The following is a 23,284-nucleotide window of genomic DNA, read 5'->3' on the forward strand; positions in this document are numbered from 1 at the left end:
GTGGATGGTATTTCGGAGCCAAGGCACCATATAGTGGCAGCCTCTTGATTTTTTTTTTCAGATTTTTCGGTTAAGTAGTTCCTGAGAATGGGTCTGTTAAATAAATGATCACTTTCGACCGCTCGCACTCCCCACCTTTCCATCAAATGTCAAAACTAAGAACGGCTTCGAAAAGTACTTATCGAGACCTTTCATTTTATACCCCACATGACTATTTTTGGAAAAAAAATTTACACCCCCCTTTTGCATGTATGAGAACCCCCCCCCCCCTTAAATTCGGCGTAAAAGGATGTAACCAGCTGTATGCGTGAGCGTTCACAGTTCCCATTTTTCCACCAAATTTGGTGTCAATCGCTATAATCGTCTCCGGGAAAATGCGTGTGACGGACAGACAGACAATAAACCGACTTTACTAAGGTTTTGTTTGACACAAATCTTTAAAAAGGCCGCATTCGACACAATGATCCATCGACTCCTGACTATCCCTCTCTCATCAGAAAACTTTTGGAAGAAGGAAAGGCTATGATAGTATGATGATAGAATCCATGAGTTCGAAAAATGAAAAGAGGGAGCTTAACTACGTTATACTTGCAACAAATACCAAAAAAAGCATAAGCACAGCATAAGCATACTCCCCTATGGCACATAAACTAAAATGAATCTTCCAAAAATTTGATATTGTGTCACTGAATCTAATAAGCCAACTCAAAACAAACCTATCTTGTGAGCGGAATATACAAAGTATCTTGCCATGAATGTCCAAATATTTACGCCGGACAACTGAAAAGATTGGTGACCACAAGATTCACCGAACACCTTAGGGAGGCAGAAACAGCGAGAAGAAATAAAAGAAGGGCGTCCAAATCCATGGCAGTTAAACATATGTTAGAGGAAAGGTGCCAGATAAATCGAAGCGAAATATCATTACTAGCGACAGAGACGCTGTTACGTTTTAATTTCCTTAAACCTGTTCGCTAAAAAACATCAATCACACATACTTGTTAAGGATCTCATTTTAGAAGGAGATTGAAATGAACTAGACCGCTTAAATCCAAACGACCAGCTCTGATGGAGGAAATAAATTGTTCCCGAACTATCGATATTTACGGAAAATTAATATCTTAGTAGCAAAAAAATCACGCTATTCATGGCTATTTCATTTTTTTAATTATCGGGATCGCTAGAAACGTAGGAATATACATTTTGTTCCAACCAATCTACCCTGCCTAAAAGGTCTAAACGGCTCTCTGCCATTCAGACTACAGAAACTATTACCTGTTCCCTTTTCAAATAACCTTCAAATCGCCTTTAGCTAAATTGAAACTCTGAAAACATGACTAAGTTTGTCATTATTAAGATATGTTCTAGGTAAGAACTACTCAAACATATCTTTATATATTAGCAACCAAGTTTGACTACTAAATAAGTCCCAAACTCTAACTACTCTAAATTGATAAAATATAATTAAATTTACCTAAAAGCTTTAAAATTGCTCATTCTAAAACCGGTTGGGAGTTAGATCTAGATTTTTTGATTGTATACATATCAAATTATCATAAATTATATTATAGAAAACATTAATTATTTATACATTTTATAGACAAGTCTTTGATTCTGCATTAATTTTGCCGATTCGTGCCTCTGAATAAATTTCCATTTTAGATCGCCTTACAAAACATACAAGCTACATAATTGTTGATAAGTCAATTGGTTTAATTTAATTTATTCAATAAATTACGTACATAGAGATTTTTGATAAATTTTCATGATTTGATTTTAACTAATTTTTGTTCCGGGGAAAAACAATTCCTAACCAGATTGAAAAATTATGAAAACTGTCGAAAACAATCGGTGAATCATAATTCGCTTTAACTACTCATTTGTTTTTTTTTTAAATTATCATTTAACGATATTATATTTTTGTAGTTACAAAAGACTACACACTATTCATGTTACACGTAAGCTAGTCGTCCTCCGAAGTTTGGAAATCTCCTGTCTCTTCAGAGACCCAGAGACACTCTGTGAATACACCATCACTATCTTTAGACTAATTAATCCCTAACCATCAATAAATTAGTAATAATACAGCACTACGAAAGAGCTTACACCCGATGTAACTCTTGCGATGATCCTGCAAGGGACGTTAATCGTAGACTTCTCACTCACGATGAAGTGTTGAAAAAAGCACTTCAGAAATTCGAAATCTTAGAGTCTCCGGTGAAGTTTCACTTCTTATGGATGACATGGTAAGTCACTGTAGGCTACGGATTGCTCGTCCAAACAGTAGCCAAATTATAATATCTTTGTTCTAAATGCAGTCTCCCTGCGGAACTATTCCTCGCAGGTCCTATATTTTCGGCTGAATTATTATTCCCATTGATTCATAAATTTTAGAAATCTAAGATCTCTCCAATGGACAAAGAAACAAGTCGGGAAACCGGAAGCTGGACGCTTCAGGTACGAAAGGTTTTGTGTATTTCTTAGTACGTAGCACGTAATATATCCATATATTATGTGAGAGTATCCACTTTCGGGTGATATTGACATTCATAGTCTTCAATTTTCAAAGAAGCAACAAATTTGAGGTATTATAACTTTGTTAGTAATAGTACGATTTCCACCAAACTTGGTAGGATCATGCTCTATATTATAGCCTATATCACTACAAAATTTCATGGTACTAGGATGAACTTAAGGGGGGTTTCTAACCAATTACAAAAAATTATAGTAATATACTATTATTAACTTTATTTAAACAGATATCGGCATGGAAGGTATTTCGGAGCTCAGTCACCATATAGTGGCAGGCTCCAGATTTTTTTCAGATTTTTCGGTTTGGTAGTTTCTGAGAATGGCCCCCTTAAAGAAGTGATCACTTTCAACCCCCGCGCTCCCCACCCTTCCAACAAATGTCAAAACTAAGATCGGCTTTGAAAAGTACTAATCGAGACCTTTAATTTGATACCCCACATGACTATATTTGATGAAAAAAAATTGTACACCCCCCTTTTGCATGTATGGGGACCCCCCCTTAAATTCGACCTAAAAGGATGTAATTCACTGTATGCGTGAGCGTTCACAGTTCCCACCTTTCTACCAAACTTGGTGTCAATCGCTATAACCGTCTCCGAGAAGAATGCGTGTGACGGACAGACAGACAGACAGACAGACAGACAGACAGACAGACAGACGGACAGACAGACAGACAGACAGACAGACAGACAGTAAACCGATTTTAATAAGGTTTTGTGTTTACACAAAACCTTAAAAAACGATAGTCAAGATTCCAAAGAAGGGCGGCAATGGTAGGAATATTTGCTTGCTTCCTGGCATTGCAAAGATAATTGCCAAAATAATCCTCGATCAATGAACACTTCGAAAGCTATAGATCACCTGCTGCTGCTGCATCTGCTTTTCATCGATTTAGTAAAGGTTTGTTACAGTGCCAACAGGGAGGGTATCTGGAATACTCCACGCAGAAAGAGCATTCCGGAGAAACTAATAGCTACTATCAAACCGACTTATGATGGCACAAAGCATCACTTGCTACATCGAGGTAAACTCTTAAAGGAATTTAAGATCTAAGGTGGAGTTCACCAGGGTTGCTTCCTGCTATCCATACTTTTCTTCTCGCTATCAGCAGCGTCCTTGATGCTCCCTTGGCTTTTAGGTTTCACCTGGTGTCGTTTTCGAAAATTGTAACTTTTTGAGATCTTTTGCGGAAGAAAAGCAGATCTATGGGTCTGTTGGATGTTACTTTGATCTGATCCTTCACGCATTCAGAAATCATAGGAATCCCCTAGATTCCGGAGCTTAAAGCTGTGTTACGATCCATCAGTTAGCGTGTCCAGCACTGAACGTTTCAGACACAAAAAAACTGGTTCCATACATTTACTGTGAGAGTATTCATACGATCCGGCACGGAGCGTGTCAAACACGAAATCGATACAAACCTAGAAGTCCCGCCTCCCAGTTTGAATTTAACGCATTCAATGAAAAATGAATGCATGTAAAATTAGTATCGACAAATTCAAATTTATCCAAGCTGATGATAAATTCACAGCTGAAAAAGGAACGAGCATTTCAGGTAACCTCGAACGATGGCGCGTAGGTGACGCGCAATATATATGAATGATAGCCTTCTCAAATCCAGACCTGACGAGTTCTCAGGGGTCTCAATAAGCTAATCAAGAAGTGAATATGAAAGTGGATTTAGCATGAACCGACACAACATGACCCAGTAAATTAATATTATGTTTAATAAACATTTTTAATAACACAAAATCTGTTCGAATTTACGAATATATTATATACAGTGGCGGAAAAAGAAAGTACACAAAGTTTTTAAAAAGGTTTTCTGTTAAAAAAAAATGTATTTTTAATTTTTATAAGTTATCACAATCTCGGTAGATAACGAATTTTACCTGATACTAGCACTAAGTGCCAAGCATTTAGACGATCAAAGGGTAGTATAGGTCCCGGGGTGAAACGTGGATTGGTACCCAGGATGGAGCATAAAAGCTGGGAAACGCCTGTTGAACCAACACCAGCAGCTCTACTACCAAACTCTGTCTCCACCTGTATGCGGTGACCACTGGGAGCTCATTCTTAACGAAAAGCTGCAGACGGAGAAGGATGAAGGCGAGTCTCCCGCCCCTTAAAACGGGGCAAATTGTATCAACTGGTGCTCCAGGTTGGGGGTTAGGTAGGACTGACAACCCTAAACGCAAAACAACCTGTTACGAAGCTACAAAAGGAACCTCGAAATGGACTGATAACACAACGACGAACCCGGCAACGTAAATGGAATGCTGCTCAGCAGCTAGCCGATACCCTGTCCCAATGTACGGCTGATGTAATAGCGTTGCAGGAGATGCGTTGGACAGGGACCGGTTTCGTGGAGAAGAATCACTACACCATATATTATAGTGGCCACCCAATAAACCATGTGTTGGGAGTAGGTTTCTTAGTCAGCAAAAAAATGAAACCTGCTGTTATCGGCTTTGAAAACAAGAACGAAAGGCTATGCATTCTGCGTTTGTCGAAACTACTGGTGTATCTAGTAGCAGCCGATTTGCAGATCCTTAAGATCCTTCCTGGGTGATGAACCCACTTTCTTCAACGTCGTCAGGCGAGAGGTTATCGAAATCACGGTAACATACCCTGACAACGCGGCTCTGGTCGGAGAGTGGAGAGTATCGAATGATATCATACTCTTGGATCACAAACGCATTGATTTCGTAATGGGCATGGATTCACATCCACCCACTCCATTTCGAAATCCGCGGAAGACAGATTGGATGAAGTATAAAATAGAATTGAGCGCCCGAGTCACGATCACTAGTAAGCGCATCAAATCCATTGTCGGAATTGAGAAGACAACCCAAATGATCACAACTAGCATGAGAAAGACTTTTGAAGAAAGCTTTCCACTCAAGATGCCAAAGAAGGGTAAAACACCATTGTGGAACTCGGATTTGGCAAAACAGAGGAGAACGACAAGGATGCTCCTTAATCGTGCTCTGAAGGGTGAATCAGGCACTAGCTGGAATCGCTATAAAGAGGCACAGAAGGCTCTAAAGAAGAGCATAAGATTGGCTAAACGATCATCATGGAGACGCTTTTGCGAACAGACTAACTCTCTTGAGGCCACCTCAAGGCTGAAGCGGATTCTGGTCAAAGAACGTAGCCAGAAACTGGGTTATTTACGTTTACAGAACGGGAGGTACACAGAAAGCGATGAAAAAACGGCAAACCATTTACTTAACGTGCACTTCCCAAGCAACATCCAAAATCTAATCTCGAGGCCGACAGGTGCATACAGTCCTCAATCGAGGGACTGGAATCTGGCAGACAAAGTAGTATCACTGGAGCGAATAAAATGGGCATTTAACTTGTTCCATAGATACAAGTCTGCAGGTTCAGATGGCATCATTTCTGCGCTAGTAATAGAGGGAATGGGTGCCCTGAGTCTACATATTTGGAATATATATCGGGCATGCCTAGCACATGCTTATATTCCAATTAACTGACGTGATGTGAACGTGTTATTCATTCCCAAACCAGGGAAACCCACCTACACAGACGCAAAAAGTATCCGGCCGATCAGTCTAACGTCTTTTCTACTAAAAGTACTAGAAAGATTAGTAGATCGGTTCATAAGGGATACACACATTCGTAAGTGCGATGGAGGGGTCGCACCATTCCAATCTGCTCAGACATTCGAATGGCATTATCAGCACTAAACAGCAACGACATATCAAGCCAGTTGGTGTGGAGTTGTCATTATGTGTTGCTGAAACTTGGCCGACTGAATGAAACATTCCTGATGTGGGTGCCGGGCATTCTAACATCGCCGGTAATGAGGAGGCTGACAGACTGGTTCGCCGAGGGTCTGGATTCACAATGGTGCGGCCAGAGCCAGCTTTTGGAATCCAGCCATCTACTCTCAAGTCTACTCTGAAAGGTGAAATTGCAAGGATTCATTCAGCTGAGTGGAGAAATTTGAACTCTTATCGGCAGGCGAAAATCCTTGTGAAAGAGCCTAGGGTCACTAGAGCGGCATATTAGTTGTCCCTTAAGAAGTGGGACATGAAAGCCCTAGTAAGGCTTTTAACGGGACGGTGCTCCTTAAACTACCATATTGAAAAGATTGGGGTGGTGGTTTCGGCTATGTGCAGCTAATGTAGGAAGGAGGAAGAGACGGGCCTGCACAGCTGCCCGGCCTCCTCAGATCTCAGACAAAGACACCTTGACAAGGTTTTCTTTAATGAAGAATCTGCACACTCTCTGCCTCTGGAAAATGTTCTTAGATTCACTAAAGTCTGCGAACGCCGTAGGCGGGAAGCCATTCAATAGGCAATTTACGGGGATAGTAGAATGGGCCTAACAATGGCCTGGGTGCTCGGAGCTCATTTGTGAGATCTACTCATTGCCACTTTTGCCTACTTGCAAATTTCTCATTATCAATTCCGGCCCAATATTACCTAGCTATCTAGAAAAGGATTAGATATAACAAGAATGATATTGCCTTATGATAAATAGACACTATTGGACTATATATTTTTCGATTAATTTTTTTAAAGATTAATTCAATTAAAGATTTTTGGGGTCCTGCATACGTAAGCATATGCTACTCTAAAGCAAAAGAATTCTAAGATTGGAAAAGAATCTTAATCTGTCTCATTTACTGCATTCATTTAAAATACGCCTTTTTAAACGATTAGTTGCTTTTCAAAGTATCACCAATCGACTGTGATATAAATTCACTGCCAGGCCCCGTCCTATCCGTCCCTTTCAATCGAGAAATATTATGAATTAATATGTCATATTTTTTCTATCAAAGATAAATCAACTAAACCAGATGTTAATTGAAATGTAATATTTATATTATCATATTAATTAGTAATATTGTATAATATTATACTTTCAAAGCCTTTTATATAAATATCTCAAATATGCTCGGCTTTACATTGTGGCTATTGGAATGCTGTTGAACCTATGTTTAGATACCAAAAAGAAACACTTCGTTGCATCATAAATATCTTTCAAGCCAAAATATATGGAAACTTCATCCATGTTTTTCCGTTGCGTACAGAATCTAGAAACCCCAAGAGGTAGAAAAGAGCATAATATGCTGTCAAGCTATTTATCTACGGTGAGCCTTCTCATTGAATACTAATTATATATCAGCACCAAAGTAATACTTGTATATTTTTTTCTGATAAGGCTTTTCAATAATCAAAGCAATCAAAGTAACAACCTGCAAACCTTGTTAGCGTCTGAGTTGGCAACGGAATACCTACAGACTCTGCAATTTGGTTGATAACTTTTGCACAAAGTTAACGTCGTAGAATTCTAAGGAGACAATTTCAATCCGGATTCCTGCATTTATTATTTAAATTTATTTCAGTGATAAAAGTGTGTAACGGTTCATTATTAACATACATTGCATTGTACCTGGGCGATTTTGAAAATGCGAGTGGGTAGTTAGATGGTACGGAAAGCATTTGGCTAGGAAAAAGATATTCCCTTTTTGACTACAGGTTTTATTTAAATTCCTCATTTACAGTGTTTCCGGAAGCACTAGCTCACTTGTTAAGCACGTAATCTTCTTGAAAAATTGGCTGCAGAGCCTAAACCCGCAAATTGGCAAACAAATCCTTATCCTTATCCCATCTAGATAACTATGGACAAAGTTTGTTTTTTTGATGCACGTAGGAACACAATCCTTAGTGTCAAATATTCCCTTCATCTGCGTTTCTTTCAATTCCAGGTAAATTTCTGGCAACTTTAAGTTATACTACCATCTCAACCTAATATAACCTGATATACAGACGCTCAAAGTTAGTGATTACCATGCACATGCGCATCAGTAGATACTTTCAGTGTCACCCACAAATGAAAAGGAGATAGACTTTGTGTGCCGTGAAAGACATAGTTCTCATTGTTCGAGTATTGAATAAGCAGTTCTCTACTTTAGATATATGTATTCTAGTAGATTTCTACAGTTTTTTTCCTGAATCACCAGGCTTTGCAGAGTACATAGAGGCTGCAAGAAACAACTTTCAAGTGACTGTCAAGAGGTCCAGAGGTTTCAACCCGCACAACCACTAAGAATCATGATGAAAAGATTCTTTCATATGGTGCAATCTACTGTGCACATGGCTGGGGAGACCAACGGCCTTTTGCAAGTTCTTCCGTCATTCGGCATAGTTAAAAAAGGCGCATCGACGTGAGGCTCTATATAACAGCTAATTCTGAACTGTCGGATAGAGATTACAAGAAGTCTCTCAAAACTTAGTCCTAACTAAGCTTCACTTGAACATTTTCATTTCTAAGGCAATAGCTGTAGTTTTGAATTGGCTTTTCCTATATGCCTATATCTATATCTTTGCCACATATCTCATCCCTTCCCAAAAAGTAACTTCCCGTCATTTTCTCTGTAATATACCACAAAAGATTTCTGTCTTTGGTGTTTTCCTTCAGGCTCCATTTCTTGCAATTGATTGCTTTTTAGAAATCTGAAGAAATACAGTCCTTATTGATTATAATCTGAAAGGCTATTCCTTCTAGGATTTGTGGATGTCTCCTTCCTTATTCATATGTTAAATGATAACTTTCTTCCTTCGTTTCCGAGTAGAAAGAGATTGAAGGGCAAAAGTGACATCCAGCTTAGTCTAATGGTGCCTGCCTGAGATATGGCCCATACTTTTGATTTGCATTAAAAAATAAAGATTCTTTTTAATGGAGGGCCACTGTTCATCAATGTTCTTTGGAAGTAGTTCAATAGATGTTGTATTTAATGGGATGAAGTTCCCAGCCGTCGCAAGTGAAAGGGGGCGCAACAGGCAAGTGAACCTTATGATCATTATAGTTCGGTGAGAAACGGGAATTATGTGCCAACCTTGGACCTAGGCCTAAGTAGGGTGTACACACCAGTAAGTGAGAATGCTTTAAGGAGCTTAGTACAGAAGCAGACCTAAACCCCTAGGGAACGGCGTATAGAGTTTTTATGAAGAGGATCATCATCACCAACGGCGCAGCAACCGGTATCCGGTCTAGGCCTGGCTTAATAACCCGAGAGGTAGACTGTACACTTTCATTCAGATCGAGTAGGCGATAATCGGCGCGAGATCTTGGGCAGTACATCAATGAAGGCAAGACAAAATATATGGTGGCAACATCAGCACCAAAAACCAACCAACCAACAACATCAAGCCTCACTGGTCAAACGGGAAGAATAAAGATAGGAAACTACAACTTTGAGATCGTTGATCATTTCTCTTATCTAGGGTCGAAAATCACAATCGATAAAAGTAACAACGATGAAATCCGCGCACAATTGTTGGCTGCCAACAGAGCCTATTTCAGCTAACAAAAACTGTTTCGCTCGAAACGTCTCACCATAGGATCAAAGTTCTGACTGTATAAGACAATGATCTTGGCAGTCCTTAACAAGAAAAATTGCGAACTCTTGGCCGCGTTAGAGAGAAGAATCCTCCGAAGAAGTTTTGTCCCTACATGAGGATGGACGATTCCGTAGCCTACATAACGAGGAACTCTATGAGCGATACCATGACCGTCAAGTTGTGGATAAAATCCGACTCAATAGGTTACGGTGCCCGGGTCACTTAATCCATATGGATGAGGATGATCCAGCCCGGAAAGTCTATAAGGGCAATATCTATAGTAGAAACATAAGACGAGACCGACGAAATTAGTAAGACTGATAGGCTGAACCTGACCAATTTGCGAGGCCAGATAAAAGCAGCAGGATCACTCTCGCGACCATTCAATATCAACAACGGACAAAGGGATGCCCTGTCATTCGTCCTTTTTAACCTGGTCTTAGAGAAAATGATTCGCGATGCAGATGTAAATCCAAGGGACAACATCCTCTTCAAGTCCCCCAACTACTGGCCTTCGCTGACGATATTGACATTATGGGAAGAACAACCAAATATGTATAGTCTACCTTCATCCAGAACAAGCAGGCGGCGCGAAATCTTGGGCTTCACATCAATGAAGGCATGACGGAATATATGGTGACAACGTCAGCACTAAAAACCAAAGAAACAACAACATCGAATCGAATAAAGATAGGAGGCTACAACTATGAAAATTTCTCCTATCTAGGGTCACAACCGATAACATCTATGTCGATGAAATCCACGCATGGTTGTTGGCAGCCAACAGAGCCAATTTAAGCTTACAAATACTGTTAGGGTAGAAGACAATAATCTTGCCAGTCCTTATGTAGTCCTCGGAGACCTGGGTTCTTAGCAAGAAAAATGGCGAACTCTTAGCCACATTCGGGGGAAGACGCCAGACAGCTTTTAGTGATATCGGATTGGTGAACCTCGCGCAAAACCAGGGTGTCTGGAGTTCTTTACTAAACCAGATCTGGACCTAGATGGCAATGATGATTTATGTAGGGAAAATTTTTCCGCCTCTTTTTCACTTCTATTTTTTTTATGTCCCGTGTTAGCAGCCGACCTAACCGTAATACTTATCGGTAAGTTTACGGACACAGTATGTGATTGCCTCAATGCAACCCACATTTGGTACCTCCATAATGGACTCACGATGAACGCTAGGAAAACTGGACTAGTTATGTTCACTAGGAACGTCAGATAGGGCACCTACACGCTATTCACCTTAGCGGGCCGAGATTGATCTTTGCAAACAGCAGGAAGCTGCTGACGCAGATTCAGACGTTCGGTTGCCTAAGTATTACTGGAGCAATAAATAGTACGCCGAATGAGGCACTCGAAGCTATTCTAAATTTACCCCCAATCCATTTGGAGATAAAACGGAAAGCAGCTAACGACGTATATAGGCTTAATACCATTGGTACGTGAAAAGGCAGCCAATCATATGGTCATGCATTCATCTGGAAATTTGTTGGTAAACATCAGGTAACTCTGATTCACCTTCAAAAAGACATATTCCGAAGAATGGTCGATAAATGACCACGAATCTTTTGGGATTACAGACTTAATAATCTTCACGGGTCAGTTAAGGAAAATGGATCGGACGCAATGGTGTTCTCGGAAAATCCGTGTATGGAACTGGCTCGTCCTCTCGGAAAAAATGACGACCATTCGGATTCTTTCATGATGAGGTTTTTATAAGCTCGAATGGCGACCACGCCGTCCTGAATGGCACACATGAACCCCTCCGTCTCAGCAAAGACGTCCCCAGCACACAGCCACCTGTACGACAAATGCAAATCGACAAATGGCTACCAAAGACAATTCACGTGTTTACCGTGCATTGCCTTCGACTTCCATTCATCGATCCGCTCTTGGTCCGACTTCACCCCACTCAGAGGATTGAAAGATCGATCCTTCAAGTTAAGTGGAGTCAACCCACAGTCTGCCTTACAAACAGCCGTATGCAAGGGACACGCCTGCTCTTTGCTGTCAAAATAAGCGCGCAGTGAGTCGACTTGGCGATGATGTTGTGTCGCCACATCAACAACGCTCCTACCCCCGATGTCACGAGGCAGGTTCATCCGCTCCACGGCAGAGTTTGTATGATGCATTCGGAATTTGGACATAGTTGTGTGTATCCGCCGCTGGACTTTTTCCAGATCGGTCTTCGTCCACGGCAATATTCCGAATGCATATGCCAGTGAAGGGATAGCGAATACATTCAACACGCTTATCTTATTCTTCCCCGAGAGATGCGAATTCAGGACCAGCTTTACACGTCGCAGAAATTCGGACAGCAGAGCATGGGTTCCTTGCTGAATTCCTAGGTATTTGTAGAAGTCTGTCTTGGTCATACCTTCGATATGGAAATCACCAATGTTATATCCGGCATGCGGCTCTTGATGACCTTTGCGGATGGCTTAGATTCGACACTTGTCTAATCCAAACTCCATCCGAATATCACGGCTGAACATGTCTATTATTCGCAATAGACTTCTAAGATGCTCGTCAGTATACAGCTTGATGTCATCTAAGTACATCAAGTGTATCAGTTCGCACTTAGCACGTGGGCCATACTTTATTGTAAAACCATGCCCTCTAACTTGATTCAGTACCTACCACCTAAGGGGACTCAACGAATCCCCCTGGAAGACGCCCCTCCGTATATGGATGGGCTCTGAGGTATTAGCACACTCAGATGTATGGACTGATAAGGTGGTATACCACCCTTCCATGACTGTCGCCAAAAACTCAGTTATCAGTTTCGGATCAATGCTCTTTGCAACCCCTTGACCCAACTCGAGAGCCCTTCTGCTTCTCGGACAGACTGTTGTTGGTCCCGAGGTGCGCATTGATGCTTCCACTAATAATGGACGTTATGAATTTGTAGAGGGTTGGTAAGCAAGTAATCGGTCTTATATCTGCGGGTTCTAGCACCGTGTCCTTCTTAGGGATAAGGTAGGTAGTCCCCGCAATGAGGAAGGGTGGAAATTCCTCTGGCCAACTCATGGCCTTATTTATACTGTGTGCCAACTGATTGTGTACGCTGGTAAATTTCTTATACCAGAAATTCTGCGCCCGATCCAGACCTGGGCCCCTCCAGTTCTTCGAGCTGTTTATGGCTCGTCGAACTTCCTCTTCGGTAACCTCCGCTAAATTCATGCCAGGCGTATTGGCATGGCGGGTGCCTTCAGCATGCTGGGCGGGTAAACCCCAAAGTCCACCCCAATACTCTTTCGCTTCCGTCACCGAAAACTGTACTGTCTGGACGCTCTGTCGGGATTCGTTTAGAGATATGAAAAAGCTCCGCTGATTCCTCGCGTATGTTGCATTCTGGACACGTCTGGAATGACTTTCGCCATACCGTCGTAACCAACTGCATATGATTCTGCTTTAGTGTGTCCAGAATTTCAACTACGGCTGTCTCACTGAGGATGGCATAGTTCCGGTAAACTCTCTGCACTTTATTTCTCACCCATCTGCTGGCATTGCCAGTGCTGGTTTGAATCAATCTAGCAATGTCCTAATCCATTCCCGACAGAGGACATCGGCACACGATCGTGCCGTAATGCCGCTCAAAGGTATTGCTTCAGACCACCACGTAAACCTGTCGATAATTGTGAGACTTGTATCTGTGCGAATCTCGCAAAGGGTTAACGAAGTCGGAGTGGATGGTATGGAAGCACTTGGCTGACCGAGGGAATGCGCTACTTCCTTTTTTACGTGCTTGTTGATCTTACTATGGAATAAATGTCCTGGGCCCCTCGTCTAAAGTCTCGCAGAGTAAGCAGGAGTTTGAACCGAAGATAGGAAATTCCTTGAACGTGTATTTGGAGTTTCGCCTCAGGCTCTGAAGCTCTGCGTCTTTGTTTGTGCCTCGGCGACCAACCGCGGAGGGGATTGTGATCTCCGAGATTCGTGACAAAGCGTCCGCAACGACGTTGTTTTTGACAGACACGTGTTGGATGTCTTTAGGAAACTGGCTGATGAAGCTCAGTTGCCGAAGTTGGCGAGGAGACACTTTGTCCGGCTTTGTTCAAATGCGAACGTAAGCGGCTTGTGGTCCGTGAAAACAGTAAATAGCCTACCTTCAAGGGAGAAGCGGAAGTATTTAATAAAGAGGTACGCGGCCAGTAGCTCACGATCGTAGGCCTGTAATTACGTTGAGCTCAATTGAGTTGTTTCGAAAAAAAGCTCATCGGTAACCAGGTTTGGTTCATCCGCTGGTGAAGATCGGCGCCTACCATTGTGTCTGAAGCATCGACTAAGATTGCTAGGGTTGCATCTAACCAAGGAAATGCCAGTAGTGCAGCATCAACAGGCTGTTGTTTGAGAGTTTCAAACACATGGACAGCTTCAGCAGACCACGAAACCTCGCGCAAGTCTTTCGTTTTGGGCTCAGTAAGCGTTGAGAAACGCTTCGTGATGAGCGGCCCTGAGCAGCAAACGACGACAGAAGTTTAACATGCCCAAGAACCTTCGTAGATCCTTCACCATGGTTAGCAGGGGTAAGTTTTTGATGGCTTCAACCTTGTCTGGATCTGGTTACAGATTTCTCGTTTCGATATCACTTTATGAAAATCCTTACACTATATATAGATCTCATAATTACAGAAGCCACCAATTTTATCTCCGGTGAATCTTTTTAGCTTGAACATTCGATCTCCTTACGGTTGACATTTCTGCTCAAATCTTTAATATGGGGATAAGCTTTTACAGTTTTTAGTATCTCCGCGTACGACAGATCGCCTTTACTGGAGATTACAATTAGCTCTCTCCTATTCACTTTTTTTAAGGTTTTGTGTAAACACAAAACCTTATTAAAATCGGTTTACTGTCTGTGTGTTTGTCTGTCTGTCTGTCTGTCCGTCTGTCTGTCTGTCTGTCTGTCTGTCTGTCCGTCTGTGCGTCACACGCATTTTTCTCGGAGACGGTTATAGCGATTGACACCAAATTCGGTAGAAAGGTGGGAACTGTGAACGCTCACGCATACAGTGAATTACATCCTTTTACGTCGAATTTAAGGGGGGGTCCCCATACATGCAAAAGGGGGGTGTAAAATTTTTTTTCATCAAATATAGTCATGTGGGGTATCACATTAAAGGTCTCGATTAGCACTTTTCAAAGCCGATCTTAGTTTTGACATTCGTTGGAAGGATGAGGAGCGCGGGAGTTGAAAGTGATCACTTCTTTAAGGGGGCCATTCTCAGAAACTACCAAACCGAAAAATCTGAAAAAAATCAGGAGGCTGCCACTATATGGTGCCTGGGCTCCGAAATACCTTCCATGCCGATATCTGTTTAAATAAAGTTAATAATAGTATATTACTACAATTTTTTGTAATTGGTTAGAAACCCCCCTTAAGTTCATCCTAGTACCATGAAATTTTGCAGTGATATAGGCTATAATATAGAGCATGATCTTACCAAGTTTCGTGGAAATCGCACTATTACTAACAAAGTTATAATACCTCAAATTTGTTGCTTCTTTGAAAATTGAAGACTATGAATGTCAATATCACCCGAAAGTGGATACTCTCACATAATATATGGATATATTACGTGCTACGTACTAAGAAATACACAAAACCTTTCGTACCTGAAGCGTCCAGCTTCCGGTTTCCCGACTTGTTTGCTGTAATCATGGTCCATTAACCGTTTTAGTTCCCTATGGTTTTTGCTACGTTAACCGACGTTCGCACTAAGACCAAGTGCTTTCCCGAATTTGTACTTTGAGCTCCACTTTTGAGAACTGTATATAAACAACAACAAGTCGGGAAACCGGAAGCTAAACGCTTCAGGTACGAAAGGTTTTGTGTATTTCTTAGTACGTAGCACGTAATATATCCATATACATATTATGTAAGAGTATCCACTTTCGGGTGATATTGACATTCATAGTCTTGAATTTGCAAGGAAGCGACAACTTTGACGTATGATAACTTTGTTAGTAATAGTGCTATTTCGACCAAGCTTGGTGAAATCATGCTCAATGTTATACCCTATATTATTGCGAAAATTCATGGTGCTAACATGAACTTAAGGGGGGTTTTGCAGCCAATTACTAAAAATTATGGTAATATACTATTATTAACTTTATTTGTACAGATATCAGTATGGAAGGTATTTCGGAGCCCAGGCACCATATAGTGACAGCCTCCTGATTTTTTTCAGATTTTTCGGTGGAGGAGTTTCTGAGAATGGCCCCCTCAAAGGAATGGTCACTTTCAACCCCCCACACTCCCCACCTTTCCAACAAATGTCAAAACCAAGACCGGCTTCGAAAAGTACTAGCCGATACCTTTAATTTGATACCCCACATGAGTATATTTGATGAAAAAAAAATTCACACCCCCCTTCTGCATGTATGGGGACCCCCCCTTAAACTCGACGTAAAAGGATGTAACTCACTGTATGCGTGAGCGTTCACAGTTGCCACCTTTCTACCAAATTTGGTGTCAATCGCTATAACCGTCTCCGAGAAAAATGCGCGTGACGGACAGACAGACAGACAGACGGACAGACAGACAGACAACGAAGCAAGGCGAAATGCTTTAAGGAGCTCTGCTCAGAAGCGGACATAAACCCGCGGGGGAGTGCTTATAGAATAGTAATGGGACGATTCAGAGGCCGCTCCTCTCCGCAGATCACGTGTCCCACCCTCTTGCTGAAAATCATCCAGGGGTTATTCCCCCAGCAAGAGGAGAGCACCGGCATATTCCAACCACCTCTGAATGTGACGGCAATTCCTCCAGTCACCAGAGACGAACTGCTGGAGATCTGCAGCAGAATAGGAGACAATAAAGCGCCGGGCCTGGGCGGAGTACCGAATAAGCTTGCCTTAAGGCCAGACATGTTCGCTGAGTTGTTCGAAGCGTGCATGTCCGAAGGAATATTTCCGGCGGCTTGGAAGCGACAGAAGTTGGTACTTCTGCCTATGCCTGGTAAACCTCCAGGTGAACCATCGTCATACCAACCCATATGTCTTTTGGACACGGTGGGGAAAATGTTGGAGCGGGTAATCTATAATAGATTACTCCCGGTTGTTGAGAGCCAAGGCGGCCTTTCAGATCGGCAGTATGGGTTCCGAAAAGCCAGATCAACCATTGATGTCATCAAATTGGTTACTGGCTTGGCCGAAGATGCAATTCATGGAAAGGGTAGTACCAGCAAATATTGCGTGGTAGTAGCCCTGGACGTGAAAAATGCATTCAATTCGGCCAATTGGAATCGAATACGCAAATCCCTAGCGAAGGTTGGTATTCCCACCTATCTCGCTGCTATCGTCGATAGTTACTTAACTGAAAGAAGGCTCTGGTATGACACTGATGACGGACCCCAGGAGTATGTTGTTTCCGCGGGTGTTCCACAGGGCTCCGTATTGGGCCCACTACTGTGGAACATCATGTACAACGATGTTCTTAATCTTCCCCTTCCGGAGGAAGCCACAGTGGTGGGTTACGCTGACGACATAGCACTGGTTGTCGTCGCAAAGCATCTTGAAGATGCTGAGTTATACTCAAGTGAGGCAATCAGTGCTGTCAAATGCTGGTTGGAGAGCTCTGGTTTGACGCTTGCAGAGGAAAAAACAGAAGCGAAAGAGAAATTACGCCTGTGTTAGAATCGGGAATCATATCGTCACTTCCAAGCCGACCATCAAATACTTGGGGGTGGTGATAGACAGGAAGCTCAGCTATAAGCAACACGTACAGTATGTTTGTGATAAATCATCCACTGCCAGTATGGCCCTGGCGAGGATGATGCCGAACGTGGGAGGGCCACGGCATACCTCTGGGTTGCTTATAGCCAGGATGGTGACCTCAATCATGCTCTATACGACCCCAGTTTGGAGCGAGGCATTGCGGATGTCAGTTAACACTAGCAAACTGAATGCAGTCTACAGGAGGACAGCTCTGAGGGTATGCTCTGCCTTCAGGACTGTCTCAGATGATGCAGCATTCGTCATCTCTGGAATGATGCCGATTGACATCTTGGCAGATGAGATGGCGAATATATACCATGCGAAGCCAATCTCTCCCTTATTGCAGACGAAGAACGCTGAGAGGGAGAGATCCATAAATAGATGGCAAGAGCGGTGGGAACGCTCGGGAAAGGGTCGGTGGACTCACAGGCTCATTCCTGCCATCAAGGAGTGGTTGAAGAGACGACACGGTGAGATTAATTATAATCTCACCCAGTTTCTCACGGGACATGGAGGATATCTCCAATACCTTCACAGGTTTAAATTAGAGACCTCACCCGACTGTCCAAACTGCGATGGAGTCCCAGAGGACCCAGAGCATGTATTCTTCCACTGTCCGAGATTTGTGGAAGAAAGGAGGAATCTAGAGGAGACTCTAGGAGAGGTGCTGGTACCAGAAAATCTGGTGCCGAAAATGCTAGCACATCAAGAGAATTGGGATGCGGTCAACTCCATGGTCGCATCTATTCAGGATAAACTGCGAAAGGCAGAGGAAAGGAGAAAAACGCAGTCACGTGCGCCGCGTATAGAACAAAGGTGACAAAGCTAGAGTGAGCTGACTCCGCCCCGTGATGTAATACCTTATGGTGGTTCGCGAGGCAGGGAGGGAGTCGGGGGTGGTTTTAGTGGGTAAAAATCCCACACGCTGGTGTGTCCAGACCAGTGTCTTTTGAAGATTTCCACCTCCTCAAAAAAAAAAAAAAAGACAGACAGGCAGACAGACAGTAAACCGATTTTAATAAGGTTTTGTGTTTACACAAAACCTTAAAAAGTGGCTGACTACCCTGGAAGCAGAGGACCTTTTTCGGTCCCTAAGAATAGAAGTAAGTTGCTTCCTAATTGATCCGGTCCGTCAACAATTTGATGTGAACTAAGAACTCCATCAATCGTCAAACAAAAAAATTTACTTCGGTTTTTTATTTGGTCGGTATTTGTTCGCCACACGGTTAGGTATGACTTGGATTGCTGTAACACGATTTTCACAAATGGTTTCGACTCCTCCTAGAAATTTCTTTCTTCCTTTTCTGGTGTGTTATAGACGATTTTGCCACTATGTTCTTTATGACTCGACCCACGTTGTGCTGGGCCCAAACAAGACTCGGACAGCTCAACCACTTTCTCCCAAGCTGGGTGAAAGTTAATTCCACCGGATCGGGACTCTGTTCCCTATGAGTCCCGACCGGATTACTCGCTGGTCCTCCTCCTTTTTCATTTACTGACTTTGTCTGTCTTTATTTATTAAGATGTTAGACATTAGTGAAGATCTCAGAGTTGGGAAAGTTTTTCTGAATGGGTTTTTCTCTTGGTCCTGGGACAAAAACGGCGGGCATTTTTTCACCGTGTTTGTATTTGTCTCTTCAGTTCTTTTGCGGCTTTATTGCTGATGTTCTCTGTGAGATCAGACTTCGTTTGAACACCTCGGCAAGCCTGTCTTTCTGTCTGCCAAACACACAGAAATGATGATAACTATTGACAAGAAATTTGATGGAAAGATTGGGTGAAAAGATATAAATGCACACACTTACAGTGAGCGACACCATTCTTAGTGAGTCCCGCCGTAGTTCCAGACGAATTTTCCATGGTGGATCTCTTTGGTCACTCAAACCGATAACAGGACAGCGAATCTTCTGACCGTGCAATCTGATAGCCGCAACTGCACCACAATACACGAGTGATTGCAGTTGCAGCAGCGACATATCAGCACACAGCCAAGATGCAATCTCATCATTGATTTGAGATAGAATTCCCGGAGTTGCTGGAAATGCATAGAGCCTGGGAATACCTGGTCTATGCAAAGGACCCATAACTGAGAATTCTATACACGCTCTTTGGAATTTTGTCAATTCCCTATATATGTATGGGACAGTCATAGCCAAGCAGGATCAAAAAAGATTGAATTTCTATATTCTTGTAATTTTTGTCAACCCCTTCCTTTTGAACACCACATTAGAATATCTCAGAAAACATTCTACGACTACTTGAAATAAAAGTGCCAAGCTGCCGATTACGTATTACTTAATCACTTTGAAGCTATTGTAACTCCTCAATCACGTCCACTACGGATTTACCAGAATACATCATCAAATTCAAAAGGAGTAGCACCCAACATACTATACTCATACTATTCCCAATGATGTAATAGTCAATCGATAATTCTCCGATATCATTTTATGTGAAATTTCTAAAGTAACTAATTCTTTCAATACGAAAGATAATCCATAATTTTCAAGATATTCTGCGTTAATGAGACGTTTTATATCATCAATTTCCAAGGCACATAAAGTCACAATAGTCGTATCTGAGAAACATGCAAAGCACTGACTAAACACCACTCAAACAGCTATAAAACTCGGTGAAACAGAGCAAGGTGGATCAAATATTTAAACAATAGTGAACAGAAAAGATAAATTGTTGTATGGACTGAAATTAAGCTATCAACGACACCTCTCCCAACTCTAGACAGTCACATCTCTACTAAACACTCGTCGTGAATCAAAATCATATGTATGCATTCAGCATAATTTATCTTTTTCGTGGTAGCTACAATATTTCACTTTCTCCATTAATAACCGCCACGAAGCCACACATTGCTTCAAACCACACATTACTTAACTACCAGAACGACAGTAAACAAAATCCACAAACAACTTTTTAGCATATTTAGCAGTTTCGGGTCCCAATTCAAATATTGTATTAATAACTAAATAATTCGAGTTATTTTCACTGATCTGTGAGCAATTGAAAACCGAAATGCATCAAAAGATAGTGCACTTACGCTAAAGTAAAAGTGCTAACGCTGAACAAGATGGCGCCTAAAAGGAAACGGATACCACACCACTCGCGCTTCCTGCAGGAACTCACTTTGGTACGGAACATAACGAACTTTTTCAGGTGGACCGTTAACGAAAAGAAATTCACGTCTTGCGGATCTAAGATCGCTGCGGCCAACTGAGAACTAACAATTAAGTCGCCTTCACGCCTCAACATTTATTTATATAGTCGCGGCTCAATTCGCGACTTCGTCATTCTTTTCACTCACCTGTAGTTCGCGATCTTGAATTGAACTTTTCCGCGTGCCTTATGAAAAAAAAAACCCGATCAAGCGGCTACAATGGCGAATATTGACAATGAATTTGAGATACATCTGATTTAGAAACAAGTTGTGGTTAATCTATTTGCTAATGAGGCTTAATACTTGTAGGTGTCGCTGGAAAGAGATTGAATGGACGGTCAGCCGATTTTCTCGGTTTCGCTACTAGATCCAGGGCAACTAGAGAAAGATGGGTCCAGCACTGGACAAACCGGACACGTGACGACTTGAAATATGATAAGTTTGTAGTTCTATTGTGTGTTGATTGAGATAATCCCATCTTAAATACTTTGATTTACCGTAGCTTTTTAATTGATTCGCACCAAATTTTCCACTTTCACTTTCTATATCTGCCCGGTGCCGAGAATAACGAACTCTTGGAGTGAGGGGAATTTTTAGTTTTCAAAATGTTTACACATATGGAGGACGCTATATTTTCTCGAATTTTTAATAACGGAACCAAATCGACCAAGAATTGTTTATTTTTGATTTCTCCTCAAAATCAGTGTAAAATTATTTAGATGGATACAGTTGGCTCTCGAAGTGCTCTGGCACAACTTCCTCAGGGATCGTCAACGATCCTTAACGGGTCGCTTACGATACGGGGAGTGGCATCCCCGAGGTACCCGAGCAAATAATTCGGACCCCTTAGCTGGCATAATACCTGCGTCCTAGGTAGTAGCCTCGAGAAAGTTTCTCGGTGAAGAGCGAACTTCTAATGACCGATACACGCCGGGACACACTGGGAGTCCCCGGAGCCATCAACAACTCCTTGTCGACGTCGATGGGGTGATGTGAGCCTAGCTCTGCCAAGGTGGTAGTTGTGGCGTGTATCAGGAGCCAGCCCTTGCAGAACCCTGGTCGGGTAGTGTGCATTGAACCGGAATTAGTAGATCGCATTGCCACGAGCGAGCTCTGATCCGTCCCTGAGTTCCGGGATCATCTAATCGTACGTTAGGCCTCAGGGAACTGGGGTAGGAGCTTGGTCCCCGAGAGTATACCCATTCCTGACGATGCGCTGGTGAACAACTTAAAAGGCGAACAAAAACAAATCAAATGAGGAAATAGTGGAAGTGGGGAGTGAGCTGATGGCGTTTATTCGCAGCACGAAAATGCGCCACTCGCCCTAGTGCCCAGCGAAGGACTCAACAAGGACTGAAATATCCGACGAAACATCAGGACGCGCAGACGGGGAGAAGGACTCGGAAAGTGATGCGGCACGGAGACAGAAACCCAGACTTTATCACGCATCATAATCATTCATCATAATTACGGAAAGAGACACAGTGGAAACTGCCGAAGCCGAGTGGGAAGGCTGTCGACTACTCTGGCGCAAGCTGAAAAGGAATAGGAGAATAGGAAGAAATGCGCAGAAAGGCATGCGATCGCGACGTTCCTCGAGAAAAACGTCAGCAAAGGAGTGAAAAACGGGCTAATGGAACCGAAGGAGCCCCTGGACATGGAAAATAAGAGAAAATCCGCAGGAAGCAGAAACAACCGCGCCTCCCGACAAGAGCACTACGAGTACCAAACGGATGACAGACAACCCATTGCAGAGCGAACTGGAAAGGAGGAATTGACATCTGAGGAGACTTCACTCAGGTATTCTCCAGGGCGAAGAGAAACGAGAGACAACAACACGTCGCGCCATCAGAAAAACATCTTCCTCAAATTAAGGCGAACACAAAGAACGAGGCACCAAAAGAAAAGGTGGGGAGACGAAGGAAGACTAGACCGCCAGCTCTGCTTATTAAGCCGACGGAAGGCAAGACTTTATCTGAAGTCCTCAGTGAAATCCGTTACAAGATCAAACCCGAATATAACGGAGCAGAAGTGTCTTCCATTCGTAAAACGAAGGGGTCCTAGTTAAACTAGGACCGAAGACAATAAATAAAGTTACGTTCTGTGAAGCAGTCAAAGGGCTTCTGGGAGAAAAAGCTTTGGCCTCCAGCCTGGAACCCACGTGTTCTCTGGAAATCCAAGACCTTGACTGCCTCACAGAAAAGAACGAGGTAGAAGAGACCATCAAACGCGAATGTCCAGAGGTAACCAATGCCCAGAATGGTGTCACCTCTGCGAATTCCCGAGACCAAAAACTCGCTATGGTAGAAGTTGCCGTGCAATACGCGAGAAAGCTCTAAACAGCGGGAAAATAAGAATTGGTTGGGTAGTGTGTAGGATACGGACCGCCCCAACCAAATGTTACAGATGTTTGGATTATCGGCACACATTTGCAACCTGTCGGGGACCTGACAGAAAGGCAACATGCCCTAAA

General features: G+C 42.6%; 1 protein-coding gene across 1 annotated transcript in view; it reads right to left on the reverse strand.

The window, feature by feature from the left end:
• Positions 1–20,880, reverse strand: part of LOC119649782 (myrosinase 1) — a 93,332-nt gene extending 72,452 nt beyond the window's left edge. The window contains exon 1 of the mRNA XM_038052087.1: positions 20,695–20,880. Coding sequence (XP_037908015.1) covers positions 20,695–20,795 — 101 coding nt within the window. The 5' untranslated portion in view covers positions 20,796–20,880. The remainder of the gene's footprint in view (positions 1–20,694) is intronic.
• Between the last annotated feature and the right edge of the window lie 2,404 nt (positions 20,881–23,284).

Source organism: Hermetia illucens, chromosome 2 (assembly GCF_905115235.1).
Source record: "Hermetia illucens chromosome 2, iHerIll2.2.curated.20191125, whole genome shotgun sequence".
Classification (NCBI taxonomy): domain Eukaryota; kingdom Metazoa; phylum Arthropoda; class Insecta; order Diptera; family Stratiomyidae; genus Hermetia; species Hermetia illucens.